The 15,565-nt window shown below is 54.0% G+C and overlaps 1 protein-coding gene across 1 annotated transcript; it reads left to right on the top strand.

The window, feature by feature from the left end:
* Positions 1-972: 972 nt before the first annotated feature.
* FXYD3 (FXYD domain containing ion transport regulator 3) lies at positions 973-15,369 on the top strand. Its single transcript, XM_010347898.3, has 9 exons — positions 973-1,086; positions 7,725-7,821; positions 10,657-10,710; positions 12,732-12,764; positions 12,883-12,906; positions 14,453-14,527; positions 14,605-14,641; positions 14,977-15,014; positions 15,150-15,369. Exons 3-9 carry the CDS (start codon positions 10,671-10,673, stop codon positions 15,167-15,169), a joined length of 267 nt encoding a protein of 88 aa, XP_010346200.1. The 5' UTR covers positions 973-1,086; positions 7,725-7,821; positions 10,657-10,670; the 3' UTR covers positions 15,170-15,369.
* Positions 15,370-15,565: the final 196 nt, after the last annotated feature.

Here is a 15,565-nt window from a genome sequence, read left to right as displayed (position 1 = left end):
GGCCCCTGCCTACAAGAGTTTCATTGTTGGCTATTGGAAAACACACAGCCGCACCCCTCCCACTCCACCCCCTTCCAGGAAGGGAACCAGCTTTCAGAATTAGTCATGCTGTCAGCACCCCACACAATGAGCCCATTGACTCCAAAGGGCAGCCCAGCAGATGGACCGCTGATATTATCCCCGTGGTACAGATGGGGAAACTGAGGCCCAGAAAGGCAGACTTGCTTGCTTAACCTCATGGAGGGAGAAAGTGGTGGAGCTAGGATTTGAACCCAGGCTGTCAGGCTCTGAGTCCCTTCCCTCTCTGTCCATAGGCCTACTGTGTGCTCCCAAAGCTGTGACCAAATTAAGGAGAGTGGCATGCCTGATTCATCTGTGGTGGGGCCTGGGATACATAGTAACTCTCAAGAATGGCATTCATTAGACCGGGTGTGGTGGCTCACTCCTGTAATCCCAGCACTTTGGGAGGCTGAGTGGGTGGATCACACAAGGTCAGGAGTTTAAGACCAGCCTGGTCATAGTGAAAACTCCATCTCTACTAAAAATACAAAAAAATCAGCTGGGTGTGGTGTGCCTGTAATTGCAGCTACTCAGGAGGCTGAAGCAGGAGAATCACTTGAACCTGGGAGGCGGAGGTTGCAGTGAGCCGAGAGTGTGCCACTGTACTCCAGCCTAGGCAACAAGAGTGAAACTCCACCTCAAAAGAAAAAAAAAAAAAAGAATGGTATTCATTCATCCACTCATTAAATACTTCCTGAGCACCTACTATGTGCCAGACCCTAGACTCAGAGCTGGGGAAATGGCAGCGGGTGGAACGGTCAAGATCTCTCCCTTGTGGAGCTGAGATTCCAGAGGGGAGAGAGACAATAGCCATGACCAGTAAGTGTGAATCACGCAGTTTGTCAGGAGGCAGTATGCGTGCGTGTGAGGGAAGAAAATACACAACAGGACGGGGAGGGGCGGTGGTGGCTTCCAGACGGAAAACATGGTTTTAAATGGAGAAGCCAAGGAAAACCTCCTTGAGAAGGTGACATTTGAGCAGAACCCCAAGAAAGAGGAGAGAGAGGTCCATGTGCACATCCAGGGGTGAGTCCAGCAGGGGCTGGATGGTGCCTGGTGCGATGGAGGAGCCGCAGGGAGGTTGGTGTGGCTGGAGCTGAGTGAGTGAGGGTTGGGGAGAGGAGATGATGAGATCAGAGAGGTGACGGGGACCAGATGGAAGGGACTTATGGGGCTAGTGAGGACTTTGCTTTTGCCTGGAGTGAGGTGCTCCCAGGACAGTGCTCTGAGCCAGGCTGGCCCTGACAGGGCTCAGGTGGTCCCAGGCTCCCTCTGGCTGCAGGTGGGACAGACTGAGGGGGGCAGGACCAGACCAGGGAGGAGGCTCTGGGACCTCCAGGCTGGAGGGGACACAGGCTGGGCCAGGGTAAGGGCAGTGGGAGGGGAGAAGTGGATGGTTCTGGAAATACTCTCTGGGGTTTTATCCCCTCTTCAAACTCTGCTGTCTGTTCCTGGGGCCTTCAAGGTTACGTGGGCCCCGGTTGATTTTTAGTACTCCCCATGACCCCCCGCAATCACACAGGGTGTGTGTGCGTGCCAGATGTGGGTTAAAATCCTGACTTCCCCTTCATAAACTGGGTGACTTGCTGCCAAGCAACTAAGCCTGTGTGCTTCAGTTTCCCCAGGTGGAAGAATAACTCCCCAAAGGCAGTTAAGTCCCGAGGCTGCAAGCACCAGGGTTGAGAATAGAAAGACAGTCAGCAATCATAGGTCAATGACTCAGGCCTGAGCAGGGGTGTGGCGCTGGCGCTGGCTGAGTGCAGCACTGCCTTCTTGGATGCCCGGGTGCAGGGGGAAAGGGATGTGGAGCTGGGCCCCGGCTGCCAGCAGGCAGTGCCTCCCGGCAGCAGAGGGTGCCAGCCAGGTTCTTAGAACTGCAGACTCATGGTCCTGCCTCTGCAGCCAGGAGGGAGCCTGCCAGCCCTAGCACCAGCCTCAGAGCCTTGAAGCTCCCACTGGGCCGGGGCCCTGGCTAGGGGGCCGGGAGGGGTTAAATCATTCACAGCCAGGAAGGAGCAGAGCTGGGCCCCGAGGGGCAGTGGACCACGGAGAACTGATCCAGGAGGAAGGAAAAGGGAAGCGTTGTGGGAGGGCCAACAAGAACACAGGCTTGTATTAAAAAGATAAAAATATACAGATAAAGTATTTAATATAAACTATACAGTAATATACATATAAATATATAGTTTCTTAAGTTCAATTAAATTCTGTTTCCTTCGCTGTTTGTTTACCTGCTTCAAACTACTTTTCCGTCCACTCTTTTGGTGTTTTTTATCTTGTGATTTATTGTTTTGTGTTAACTTTAATATTATATTTTTAAGGGCCAGGCACGGTGACTCATGCTTGTAATCCCAGCACTCTGGGAGGCCGAGGTGGGCAGATCACTTGAGGTCAGGAGTTCAAGACCAGCCTGACCAACATGGTGAAACCTCATCTCTACTAAAAAATTATGAAAATTAGTGGGGCTCTCTTCCTGGATCCTCAGGCGGACGCGCCCTCTCTTTCTGGACCTGGGAGGACAGTACAGGGGCCTCTGCTGCGTAAACCACGCCCTGAGGCACCTCCGAGGCTGAACCTGTGTGGTCCGTGCTGTACTCGCGGCCTTGTAGGTAGAAAGCAGGTCTGAGATGGGAGGTGAGCAGAGCAAGTCTGGGATGGAGCAACCCCAAGCTCCACTCTCCCTTCCTCCCTCCCTCCCTTCCTCCCTCCAATCCTGCCTGCCTCCCCACCATGAAGCCTCAAACCAGGCAGAGCTGGGGCCTGGGTCACCCCAGGGTGACATATCTGCCACCCCAGCAATGGCTTCCAGGTGGAAATGGGAGTCCTTTTAGGCCAGGCCTTTCCAGAGATGCTGGAAACACAGCTTGTTATGTTGAAATGTCTGCTATTGAAATGTTAGCAATTCTGCATTTTTGCAGCGCTTTGTAAACTAAAGGAAAGATGTAACAGCTGAATTCCACCCTGGGACCGCCAGTTTGAGACCCTTCTTTTAGGGATGGAGTCAGGCTGGGAGGGGGCTGCAGGGCTCCCACTTGAACCAGATAGTCCCTGTCCTAGATGTCTAGTGACAAATGTGTTCCCTGCCCTATCCTGCTTTCCTGTAGCTCCTGCCCACACCCAGGACCCCCAGCCATACACCTGAGCTTTACTGCCCTCCCCTGCCATGATGGGGAAGCTGGCCAACAAATCCATTCCTCCATGCCCCCTGCCCCCATCAGCAGCTCCGCCCTCAGCACCCCACCTCAGCTCCTGCAAGGCCTCCTCTGATGGGGGTGGGGGTGGGGGTGGGGGAGAAAACCTTTCTTTTATAATTCTTTTTTTTTTTTTTTTTGAGACGGAGTTTCGCTCTTGTTACCCAGGCTGGAGTGCAATGGCGCGATCTCGGCTCACCGCAACCTCCGCCTCCTGGGTTCAGGCAATTCTCCTGCCTCAGCCTCCTGAGTAGCTGGGATTACAGGCACGCGCCACCATGCCCAGCTAATTTTTTTGTATTTTAGTAGAGACGGGGTTTCACCATGTTGACCTGGATGGTCTCGATCTCTTGACCTCGTGATCCACCCGCCTCGGCCTCCCAAAGTGCTGGGATTACAGGCTTGAGCCACCGTGCCCGGCCTCTTTTATAATTCTTTTAAATTTATTTTTATTTTTATTTTTTTAGAGATGAGATCTTTCTATGTTGTCCAAGCTGGTCTTGAACTCCCGGACTCAAAGGATCCTCCCACCTTGGTCCCTGCAAAGTGCTGGGTCTACGGGTGTGAGCCACTGTGCCCAGCCTGGTAATTAACAGATACTTCGTGAGCACCCACTGTGTGCCAGGCCCTGTTCTGTAATTCAGATGAAAATTCCTGAGAGGAGCGGAGGTACTAGCAGGGGAGGCAGATAGCACCACAAAAAAAGCAAACAGAGGCTGGGTGTGGTGCCTCACACCTGTAATCCCAGCACTTTGGGAGGCTGAGGCAGGTGGGTCACGAGGTCAGGAGATCGAGACCATCCTGGCCAGCATAGTGAAACCCTGTCTCTACTAAAACTACAAAAAATTAGCCAGGCATGGTGGCACATGCCTGTAGTCCCAGCTGCTCAGGAGGCTGAGGCAGGAGAATGGATTGAACCCGGGAGGCCCTGACCTCTCCGGCCCCATCTTGCCCAGGAAGTGGGACCTTGTGTATGGCTGTGACCACACCTCTCAGGCAATCAGCCTGGCCGCTCAGACTCTGCCTGCAAAGGCAGAGCTCCAACCAACCAGCACCCTCTCCTGGCTGGGGGCGCCTCCAGGCTGCCCTCTCTAGGGCCAGGAGCCTGCAGAAACACTCGCAGCCTTAATTAAATAAAGAGCAATGAAATGATTGAGACAAAATCAAAAAAAGTTTGAATCAGTGGTGGCATAACATGCTATGGCATTGGTTTTGTGCTTCAATTCAGCGTTCCTGAAAACCCTGTGATATTCAGAAACTATTTGTAGGTTTGTTTTTTTTTCATTTTCCAAGAATTCCCAGGAGAAATCACAGCCATTTGCAGCCTCGACAGGTTCTTTGGGGCCAAATGATTCCAAAAGCAAAAAAAGGACTTTTTTCAAATATGTTTATTGTCTATGTTATATGCACTATATTAATATATAAAACCTGTTACCTCTGTGCCTTTAAAACATAAAGGAGGTCAAATTGGCCAGAAGACTCACTCCAAAGGACACCTCATTCTTGATAGGGGGCAAGTGACTGCACAAACTCCGTTCCCCACAGCCCTTTCTTTTTTCTTTTATTTTTCTTTCTTTCTTTCTTTCTTTTTTTATTTTTGAGATGGAGTCTCACTCTGTTACCCAGGCTGGAGTGCAGTGGTGTGATCTCAGCTCACTGCCCCCTCCGCCTCCTGGGTTCAAGTGATTCTCGTGCCTCAGCTTCCCGAATAACTGGGATTACAGGCACCTGCCACCATGCCCGGCTAATTTTTGTATTTTTAGTAGAGACGGGGTTTCAGCATGTTGCTCAGGCTGGTCTCGAACTCCTGACCTCGTGGTCTGCCTGCCTCAGTCTCCTAAAGTGCTGGGATTACAGGCGTGAGCCATCTCTCCCCGTCCCATAGCCCTTTCTAAGGGTCTCTGTGTGCTCCTCACACTGGGGTCTCAGAATCCTCCTGACCGTAAACCCCAGCCCCAGCCCCAGCCCCAGCCCCAGGCCCAGCCTAGCACACACTTGTTCACTCATGTTCACGTCCAGCCCAGCAAGAATTTATGGCTGACCTGGCTTGGGTAAAATCCTGTAAACATCTGTCCGTCAGAATGTAAGATCATGGTGTTTAAAACTACAGAACATTCAGAGATTGTCAGAAGGCTCTAATTGCTAGTTCCCGGGTTGAAACCAGCCCTTAGATTTGTTTTGTTTGACCTGGAAATTTTTTTAAAAATCTGAACCCAATTTTTAGAATTAAACCTCTTTAAGATAGTACATTTTCAGGATGCAAAATTCAAAAACTGTAAGAGGGCTCGTGATGCTGAGTGAATCTCACTCCACCCCATCCTCTAGCTTCCCAGTTCCCCTCCCCAGAAGCAGCCCTGGATGCAAGTCTCCAAAAATATTTTATTCATTAGAAGTATATGCATATGCATTATTTTAACGCTCACAAATGACAGCATGCTCCAGGGTTTCCCTACACTTTGTTTTTATTTTTATTTTTTCCCTTAGCAATCTGTCTGGAAAGTACTTCTGTATCTATCCACGGGCATTGGGGTTCCTCCAGGATTTTTAGACAACCGTTCTCCAGTTCACCCTGTTCAGCTGAAAGGCAGAGCACCCCCCCACCCTCCCCAGCTACCCTGCACACACCATGACTTGCTCTCAGATGCCTGCAGTTCCCAGGCTTCCCAGCAGAGGGAGAAACCATTCCACTCCCAAGACCCCCAAGGGGTCGTCCCGGACACAATCAAGCTTCAAGGGTCTGGGGAAGACACTATCTGCTCAGGCACAAAGACCCCCTTAGCTACACCGACTTGGCCCCCACGCCTCTCCTTCCTGTTTCTATCTCTTCCCGGGCCTCTTGCTTGGAGCCCTACCCCGAGGGCGCCCCCTTCCTTGTGGGGACTGACCCCTCCTTCACAGGAGTAGGAGGGAGCCTTGTCCTTGTCTAGGGAAGCCTTGGGATTGACAGCTTGCCCCAGGGAACCACAGAGAGAAAGGGTGTAGCTCTGGGCGAGCATTGCCCGCCCCCATCCCTCCAAGATGAGCACTGGGGTGGAGGGTCCTTCTCTCTGTCCCCAGCAGGCCAGTTCCTGGCAGAGCCTTGACCCGAACCCCCCTTTCCTGTCCTGGGCTTCACACTCCGAGCAGCTGCCTCTCCCTGGCCTGGCCCTGTGGCCCTCCTCCCTGCCCCCACGATGGTGCTGGGGTCGCCTGGAGTCCAGCTGGTGGCCAGGGCAGAGCTACCCCTTTCCTGGCCCTACCCCTCCCCGTGACCCCAATCCTCCGCCAACCGCTCAAAGAATCCTTGTTCTCCATCCAGCCCCCAGACAAAAGTCCCTCTGTCTAAGAAGGCGGAATTGAGGGGAGGGGGCACCCCCAACTGGGACCATGGGAGGGCCTGCACAGACCCCATCCGGAAGGAATGCCTGGAGGAGGAGGAGCAGGAGAGGGAGGAGGGAAGGGAGAGGGGGACTCGCACAGTTCAGCGGCCTTATCTGGACTGGGAGGCTGCCGCCCCCAACAGCGCCCACTCTGTAGACCCAGCCATCTGGCTCTCAGCACCCATGGAAAGAGCCTGGCTAGGAAACTTCAGCCTGATGCCTGGGAGCCAGTTCTCATTCTCCCCAGGGCAGGGAGCGGGTGATGACCAGGCCTAAGGTCCCACAGTCCCCACCCCAACCCCTCCCTGCCATTCCAGCTGCTCCCCAACATCCACCCCTGCCCCATCTCCTGACTTCGGTCATCCCAGCATCTTCTGCTGACCCTGAAACTGTACCAGCAAGCAAGATGTGGCCTGGAAGGAGACTTTCAGTTCCCCACAACTGCCAGCAATCCTTCCATCAGGCAAACACGTCATCTAAGGAAAAGAAGTGAGGTCGGAACACCAACGCATCACCTCCCTCCTCCCTCCATGGCCCTGGAGGCTCTGTCCTTTAAAGACCCCGGAACCCGAAGGGTGAGGTGGCTCACGCCTGTAATCCCAGCACTTTGGGAGGCTGAGGGGGGTGGATAACCTGAGGTCGAGAGTTCGAGACCAGCCTGACCAACATGGAGAAACCTTGTCTCTACTAAAAATATGAAATTAGCCAGGCGTGGTGGCGCATGCTGGTAATCCCAGCTACTTGGGAGGCTGAGGCAGGAGAATCACTTGAACCCAGAAGGTAGAGGTTGTGGTGAGCTGAGATCGTGCCATTGCACTCCAGCCAGGGCAACAAGAGCAAAACTCTGTCCCCGCCCAAAAAAAAGGACCTCCAGAACCTTCGCCCTTTAAGGTCCTTTCCTGGGATCAGGAGACTGGAGAAAGCTCCTTCCTTAATTCCAGGGGCTGAGTTCCAGCCCATCTCATTCTCCCTCTCACCTGAGGCTGCTGTGGCCCTGGGAATCCCAGGGAGCAACCTGATGCCTGAGGCTGGGGAGGGGGTGAAGCTGTCTCTTTAAGAGCAGGAATGGAGCCCCTGGGCCTTAGGGCATCTAACTTGTTTTCTACCTGCCCAGGTTTGCTTAGGGCGTGGCAGCTTAGGATAAAGGCAGGACTCCGCCTGGCAGCCCCGACTTCTCCTGGAACCTCTGATCAGCCTGGTGAACCACCCAGGTGAGCAGCTGGGGCCCCTTCCTCCAAGCCCTCCTTGGCTCTGCCCCTGAATTAGGGAGAACCTACCCACCCACTGCCCCTACCACATAGAAGCGCAGCTGTTAAAGAGCATAAACTCTTTTGAGGTGCGTTTCTGGAGCCAGGAGATAAGAGAAAGACCCTTCCTCTAATGTCCCTTTCCCGCATCCTCCTCTCAGCGATTGGTTGAGCCAGCTGGGGTGAGGGCAGGATCCGTAAGTGTGGTTGGGTTGTCTGGGAAGACTGAGGCCTGCATGGATTAGGGGTATCTGGGCTGGGGATATCCGGGTGGAGAAGAGGGGGTACCTGGGTAGGCAGGGGTATCCAAGTGGACCAGTGGTGTGCAAATGGACTCGGGACATCTGGGTGGATGAGGAGTGCTGGGTGGACCCGGGGAGTCCAGGCATTGTGGGGAATCTGGATTCTGGAGACCTCTAGGAAAGGAGGCTGGAGCTGCTGGGGGAAGCTGTAAATGGGGTGTTGCTTGGGAAGTCTGAGGTGCACAGAGAGAGCAGGACGCTTCTGCTCGCCCTTGAAGATGAGCCCCTTCTCCCATGTCACGGAAGAATTGGGGATAGCAGAGGGTAGTTTGGGGAGACAGTCCTCAGGCGGGCACTGGGACCTCGTGGCCAGGAAGAATCACAGCCGGTGACGGAGCACCAGCTGCAGGGCCGCCTTCCTCTCTAACCTGCCCGCCAACCACGTTGGTTCAGGAGCAGTCGGGGCCTCAAACAACAGCCTGAACAGGGAATATGAGGGCAGACCCAGCTCCTGGCTCCCTGCAGCCTCCGGAAATGTGGGGCTGGACATTGTTATGCAGAGGCTGGGCGAGGCAGATACCGTCTGTCAGTCTCGGCTGGATGACGGATGACAACATGGGAAGGGGGAATAGTGGGGCGTCGCAGGCCAGAGGTGGCTTGGAGGAGCCCCTGGAAAGAGGCTTAAGAGGTGAGACTCAACAGCCACAGTGACAGAGCATAGGGCTTTAAGATGAATTTGCAGGGTTCACAGGATTACAACTGCAAAGTGGGCTAATCATAGTGCCCCCTGCACGAAGCTGCAGAGATTATATGAGTTAAAAAGCCGGAAGCTGAGAAAATGCCCCCGTGGGTAGACAGTCAGTCCGCATCTGCGGGGATTACCAGGATTCCTATGGTTGTGGGTGACAGCTTCAGACCACAGGCAGGCCACCTACCACCTGTGCCCATATCCACCATGTGGTCTTGCCCACCCACCCTTGCCAGCTCCCCCACCCCCAACTCTTGGGCCTCAGTAAAGCTCCCAAAGTCTTAGGCTTTCTTCCCCCCCCAAAAGGAAAAGAAATGGATGCTCAAACTAAAACTGTGAGTCCAGCATCTGGAATTAACCGGGAAGCGGAGAGGATTCCCAGGCCCTGGGGCGGGCGGGCAGAGGGAGGAGTCTATGCCAATCAGCAGGGACCACTCGCACCATTGGGTGCTGGCACCACCCTCTCTCAGCATTTCTGCCATCTATGAAATGCAGACTAGGGGATGGCCTCGGGGTTGCTGGGAGGTTAGGTGAGTGAGAACACAGCAAGGTCAGTGTGCACCCCAGGACGAGGGGAAGGAAGTGCCAGCTCTCGCTATCAAAATTATAACAAGGCCAGGTGCGGTGGCTCAAATCTATAATCCTAGCACTTACGGAGGCCGAGGTGGGCAGATCACCTGAGGACAGGAGTTTGAGGCCAGCCTGGCCAACATGGTGAAACCCTATCTCTATTAAAGATACAGAAATTAGTGGGGCATGGGGGCGCTCACCTGCAGCCTCAGCTATTCGAGAGGCTGAGGCAGAGGTTGCCGTGAGCTGAGATCATGCCACTGCACTCCAGCCTAGGCGACAGCGCAAAAGTCTGCCTCAAAAAAACCACAATTATGATAACTATGTGCTCAGCAGTTGGGCAGGGGCATGGCGTCCAGGGGCTTGCCGCAGCCTCGAAGCCTGGTGGGAGGGCAGGACTGATGCCAGGTCAGGAGAGAGAGAGAAACTCGTTCCTTATGCTGAGCAGGCCTGTCTGGGAGAGAGAAAGTGCTTGCTGCCGCAAGGGCCTGGGGTCAGGTCAGGGGCTGGGCTGGGGACCCAGGCTAGGCAGGGCCAGGGCTGGGACTGGGAAGGGCCAGGGTGGGGGTGAGGGGACGGGAGGTTCCGGGGAACATGCAGCCAAGCCCAGTTTGTTCCCCTCTACCCGCAGTCCCAGCCTCAAGTCATCTCCTTCCCACACCCTGCCCTGAGCAGCTTGAAGAACCTGCTCAGTCCGCAGCCTGAAGTCTGCCATGTCCTGGCAGGGCCAGGCAGGCTGCGAGCTGTCTGTGGAGACACTCCTGGGAATCGGGCCTCCTGCCACCTGGCTCCCAGCACCCTGCTTCCCCAAACACCCAAGGCTCTTACAGCCCTGAGTTAGGAGCAGCTGCTGGGGAGCCAGGCCTGCTTTAATTCCTGCTTCCTGGCGAGGGCACCTAGTTTCACCCCTCAGAGCCTCAGTTTCCCCATCTGGCCAATAAGGGTAACAGCAGGCAGTGGCACCCTCGTTTGGTGGTGGGCGATTCACGGAAAGCCTGAAGTTGGTGTCCAGTGAGTTATTACGGCTGCTCCCGAGTCAGGCCTGGGTTCCACCCAGGCCCCACTCCACAGCACGGCTGCTGCTTACCTCTCAGCCCAGCGAGTCCCGATGCCAGCCTGCCTGCCCGGATGAGCTGCACACCCTGCCTGGGCAGCAGGGGAGGAGGGTTGGGGAGCCACAGGCACAGGGCCAGCATCCCAGTGGCTCTGCTAAGGCCAGACCTCCCGCCACCCCTCTAGGCCAGCACTCTGACATGCAGAAGGTGACCCTGGGCCTGCTCGTGTTCCTGGCAGGTGAGTAGCCATCCCTGCACTGCTCTTTCCCCTGGATCCCCTGGCTGGGGGACAGCCAAGCCTCTGTCTCTCTCCTGTGCTTTTCTGCCTCCAGGGAGGTGGTAAATGTTAGAACAGCATCTCCTTAAGGGTCAGAAAAGTCAAACTGGCTGTATGCAGTGGCTCACGCCTGTAATCACAGCTCTCTTGGAGGCCGAGGCAGGTGGATCACCTGGGTCGGGAGTTCAAGACCAGCCTGATCAACATGGCGAAACCCCATCTCTACTAAAAGTACAAAATTAGCTGGGTGCAGTGGCGTTCTCCTGTAATCTCAGCTCTTTGGGAGGCCAAGGCGGGTGGATCACGTGAGGTCGGGAGTTCAAAACCAGCCTGACCAACATAGGGAAACAAAATTAACCAGGTGTGGTGGTACACGCCTGTAATTCCAGCTACTTGGAAGGCTGAGGCAGGAGAATTGCTTGAACCTGGGAGGTGGATGTTACAGTGAGCTGAGATTGCACCACTGCACTTCAGCCAGAGCAAAACTCTGTCTCAAAAAAAATAAAGAAAAGTCAAACCAGTGATTGCCAGGGAGACACAAGAAGAGCTGGCTTGCACAGCTGCAAAGTCACCGTCTTCCCCATTCTCTCACTCCTTTTTTTTCCTGAGTCTCTGTTGCTCAGGCTGGAGTGCAATGGCACAATCACAGTTAACCATAGCCTTGAACTCCTGGGGTCAAGCAATCCTACTCTCTTAGCCTCCTGCACAGCTAGGACTCCAGACACACCGCCATGCCCAGCTTATTTTTAAATTTTTTTCCAGAGATGGGGTCTAGTGAGACCCTATGTTGCCCAAGCTGGTCTCAAACCCCTGGCTGAGTTTGATCCTCCTACTTCAGCCTTCCAAAGTGCTGGAATTACAGGTGTGTGCCACCACACCAGCCTTGATTGACTATTAAACAGAAATAAGGGAAGCTAGAAGAAATGAAATGACACCTTCAAAGCACTGAAAGAAGATAACTGCCCAGCCAGTTCTCTTGTACATTTTCTAAAAACTTGAAGGAGCAGGCTCGGTTGGGTGCAACTGGACCTTTAACACCTTCCAACATACATTTTTTCATTTTTGTTTTGAGACAGAGTTTTGCTCTGTCACCCAGGCTGGAGTGCAGTGGCATGATCTCGGCTCACTGCAACCTCTGCCTCCCAAGTTCAAGTGATTCTTCTGCCTCAGCCTCCAAGTAGCTGAGATTACAGGCGTGTGCCGCCGTGCCTGGCTAATTTTTGTATTTTTAGAAGAGACATGGTTTCATCATATTGGCCAGTCTGGTCTCCTGACTTCAAGTAATCCTCCCACCTTGGCCTTCCAAAGCATTGGGACTACAGGCCTGAGCCACTGCACCCAGCCCTTTTTTTACTTTTTCAACACAGCCTTGACCTCTCAGGCTCAACGGATCCTCCCACCTCAGCCTCCCAAAGCTCTGAGATTACAGGCACACTTTTTATCCATTATGTAGGGCAAGACTAGTATTCTCTGCAGGGTAGTGATACAAGATCACATTTTCAATAAAGTCTACCTAAGTGTATAATAGTCAGTCACTTTCAATGATGTGCAAACACCAGACCGGGTGGGTGTGGATACGGCGGAAGCAGGAGGATGGGCTTTGAGCATGATAGCATTTGGGGAAACAGGAAGCTGGGAACTGAAACCATCTGTCATCTTGACCAGAAAAGTCCCCCGCTGCTGCAGGAGGCATGGATTAACCATGTGTCTGGAAACATGAGACCAAACGGTGGCCAAAAACCTCCCAGACTAGACCCAATTTCAGGTGGCAGAATGCTGGCGTGACTCGGAGGTGTGGGGCTGAGTGGGCGAGTCCACATTTCCACTATGGGATAAGACAGGATGAGGCGGCTGCTCAGTGACCGGACCCCTGTCCCTCAGGGGACCCTTTCCAGAGGCCCCTGAGGCTCCACGGGCCCTGCCCAAGGGCTTGGCTGAGGCCAGCATCACCATCTCCGCTCCCTCCCCTCTTCTCCCACCAGGCTTGCCTGTCCTGGATGCCAATGACCCAGAAGGTGAGTCAGACTGGACTCTTTCACCCGTCCCACCCCCAAATTCTCCCTGGGGGGCCCCTGATTGATAACAGCTCCTGGCTGTTATCCTGGATTCATGATCTTCTTTCTTTCTTTGCAGATAAAAACAGTCCTTTCTACTATGGTGAGAGCTGGTGCCCCCATTCCCCTCCCCTCAACCTCACATATTGCTTTGGTGCCAAGGGTTCCCACACAGGGTTGGGTGAGGGTCTGATGTGAGCATCACAGGACAAAGATAGGAAGGGACTAGGATGGCGGCAATGAATGTTCCACACGGTGGATTAAAGGAAATAGAGGCGGTGACCTGGCCTTTGGGAAGGTTCTATTCCAGCAAGATGGTTAGACACAGGCAGGAGGTGAGGACAGTTTGCAAGGACCCATTGTTTGGTTCAGATCAACTGCTGGGAGAAGCGTTGACTTCAGAAAACTTCCTGGAGCTCAGGAAGCAGCTTCACCAGAGGCAGTGAACTATTCGGTCAAACCCCCAATCTGGCCTCCAGGTTCCAATGACCTGCTCCCCACTCCCCGCTCTGCCCTCACCTCCTCCACGCTCCTCACTCCTGCTCCAAGCCTCCCAGACACAGCAGACACACTGCCAGCCTCTGACCTCTGCACTTGCTGGTTCCTCTGCCTGGAACACTTCCTTCCATAGACCTGCATGGCTCCCTCCCTCACCTCTGCTCAGATGCAGCCCCTTGAGAGGCCTTCCCTTATTACTCTCTCTAAAAGAGCTGCCACCTGACTTAATTTTTTAGACAGGGTCTCACTCTGTTGCCCAAGCTGGAGTGCAGTGTCATGACCATAGTTCACTGCAGCCTCAAATTCCTGGGCTCAAGCAATCCTCCTGCCTCAGCCTCCTGAATAGCTGGGACTGCAGGCGTGCACCACCATGCCTGGCTAATTTTTGTATATTTTGTAGAGATGGGGGTCTCGCTATGTTGCTCAGGCTGATTTAGAACTCCTGAAGTCCCAAAGCACTGGGATTATATTAGATTGGTGCAAAAATAATTGTGTTTTTTGCAACTGCTTTTAATGGCAAACATGCAATTACTTTTTTTTTTTTTTTTTCCTGCGGCAGAGTTTTGCTCTGTCACCCAGGCTGGAGTGCAGTGGGGAGATCTTGGCTCACTGCAACCTCTGCCTCCCAGGTCCCAGGTTCAAAGGATTCTCCAGCCTCAGCCTCCTGAGTAGCTGGGATTACAGGCACCCATCACCACACCTGGCTAATTTTTGTAGTTTTAGTAGGGATGGGGTTTTACCATGTTGGCCAGGCTGGTCTCAAACTCCTGACCTCAGGTGATCTGCCCACCTGGGGCTCCCAAAGTGCTGGGATTACAGGCATGAGTCACCTCACCAAGCCAAAAATGCAATTACTTCTGCACCATCTTAATAGGCGTCAGCCACAACGCCCAGCCTGCCCTCTGACTTTCCAGCTCCCACTCTGCTTATTGTTCTTCCAACCTCCCATCTCCGCCTGACCCCGAATGACAGATCTTGTTTGCTGGTGTGCGCACTAGAATGTGAGCACCTGGGATTCTGTCTGTTCTCTTACCGTGGTGTCCCTGGCACCCTGCGCATCCCAGGTGCTCCATATGTATTTATCAAGAGGATGGGAGGATGGATGGGGAGGACACAGCCTGGCACTGAGGTCCTCTCCTCTTTCCTCCTAGACTGGCACAGGCTTCGGGTCGGCGGGCTCATCTGTGCCGGGGTTCTGTGCGCCTTGGGCATCATCATCCTCATGAGTGAGTGGAGGAGCTGGGGGAGCAGGTGGGGTGGGGCTGGGGCTCCCCTCCCCTGACCACTCACCTCTCCCTAACAGGTGGGAAATGCAAATGCAAGTTCCGCCAGAAGCCCGGGTAAGATGTGTGCTGTTCTGGCATGCCTGCCTGCCTCAGGCTGGCTAGATGCTTTCCAGCCTGAAAGGGCTAGCTCTCCCAGCAGGAGAGGCCTCCAGACTCTGCCCCACAGAGTTCCTGCCGCTAAGATTTCCCAGATTCATTGTTTCTAGCTGGTAATCCCCAGAGGGCCCCAAATCCTTAAATGCATTAGCCCCTGGTATTGCACAACCCCTCTCCACCCCGCCCAGTGGAAAAGCAGCCAGGAAAATAAGTCTGGACAGGCTGAGAACCCTCTACCTGGAGGGCCAGGACAAATGGGGTGGACGCATATCTCACCACTTTTGTCTCCTTAGTCACCATCCAGGGGAGGCTCCACCTCTCATCACCCCAGGTAAGACGGGCAGCATGGGGCTGAGGGGAACACGGAAGTCGGGTGTGTGTGTGTCTGTGTGTGTGTACACACGCATGCACACTGGAAAGAAAGAACTTAGTCCACCCTCACAAACTGACCACATCCCTCTCCCAGGCTCAGCCCATAACTGCTGAGGACAGACCAACTGAAACTGGGTGGAGGACCCTTCTCTGTCCCCGGGTCCTGTCTCTGCACAGAAACTTGAACTCCAGAATGGAATTCTTCCTCCTCGGCTGGGACTTCCTGGCATAGAAGGGCCTCATCATCTCAGCTCTTGTGGGAGGGTCTCTTTGTTCGATTTTTTATCTAAAATGATTGTGCCTCTGCCCAAGCAGCCTGGAGACTTCCTATGTGTGCCTTGGGGTGGGGCTTGTGTCGCCATGAGAAGGTCGGTGTGCCCTGGAGGCTGGCAGAGGCTGGCAGCTGAGCCTGCTTGTTGGGAAAGACCCACAGGCCTGCTCCCTTGTGGCTGTTGCACGGCACAGGCCTGCACTCTGCCTCCTAAACCATGGGAACCTCATATGCAATTT

This window comes from Saimiri boliviensis, chromosome 14, assembly GCF_048565385.1.
Source record: "Saimiri boliviensis isolate mSaiBol1 chromosome 14, mSaiBol1.pri, whole genome shotgun sequence".
NCBI classification, from domain to species: domain Eukaryota; kingdom Metazoa; phylum Chordata; class Mammalia; order Primates; family Cebidae; genus Saimiri; species Saimiri boliviensis.
The sequence above is the reverse complement of the archived record's forward strand: the minus strand, read 5'-3'. Positions and strand labels throughout refer to the sequence as shown.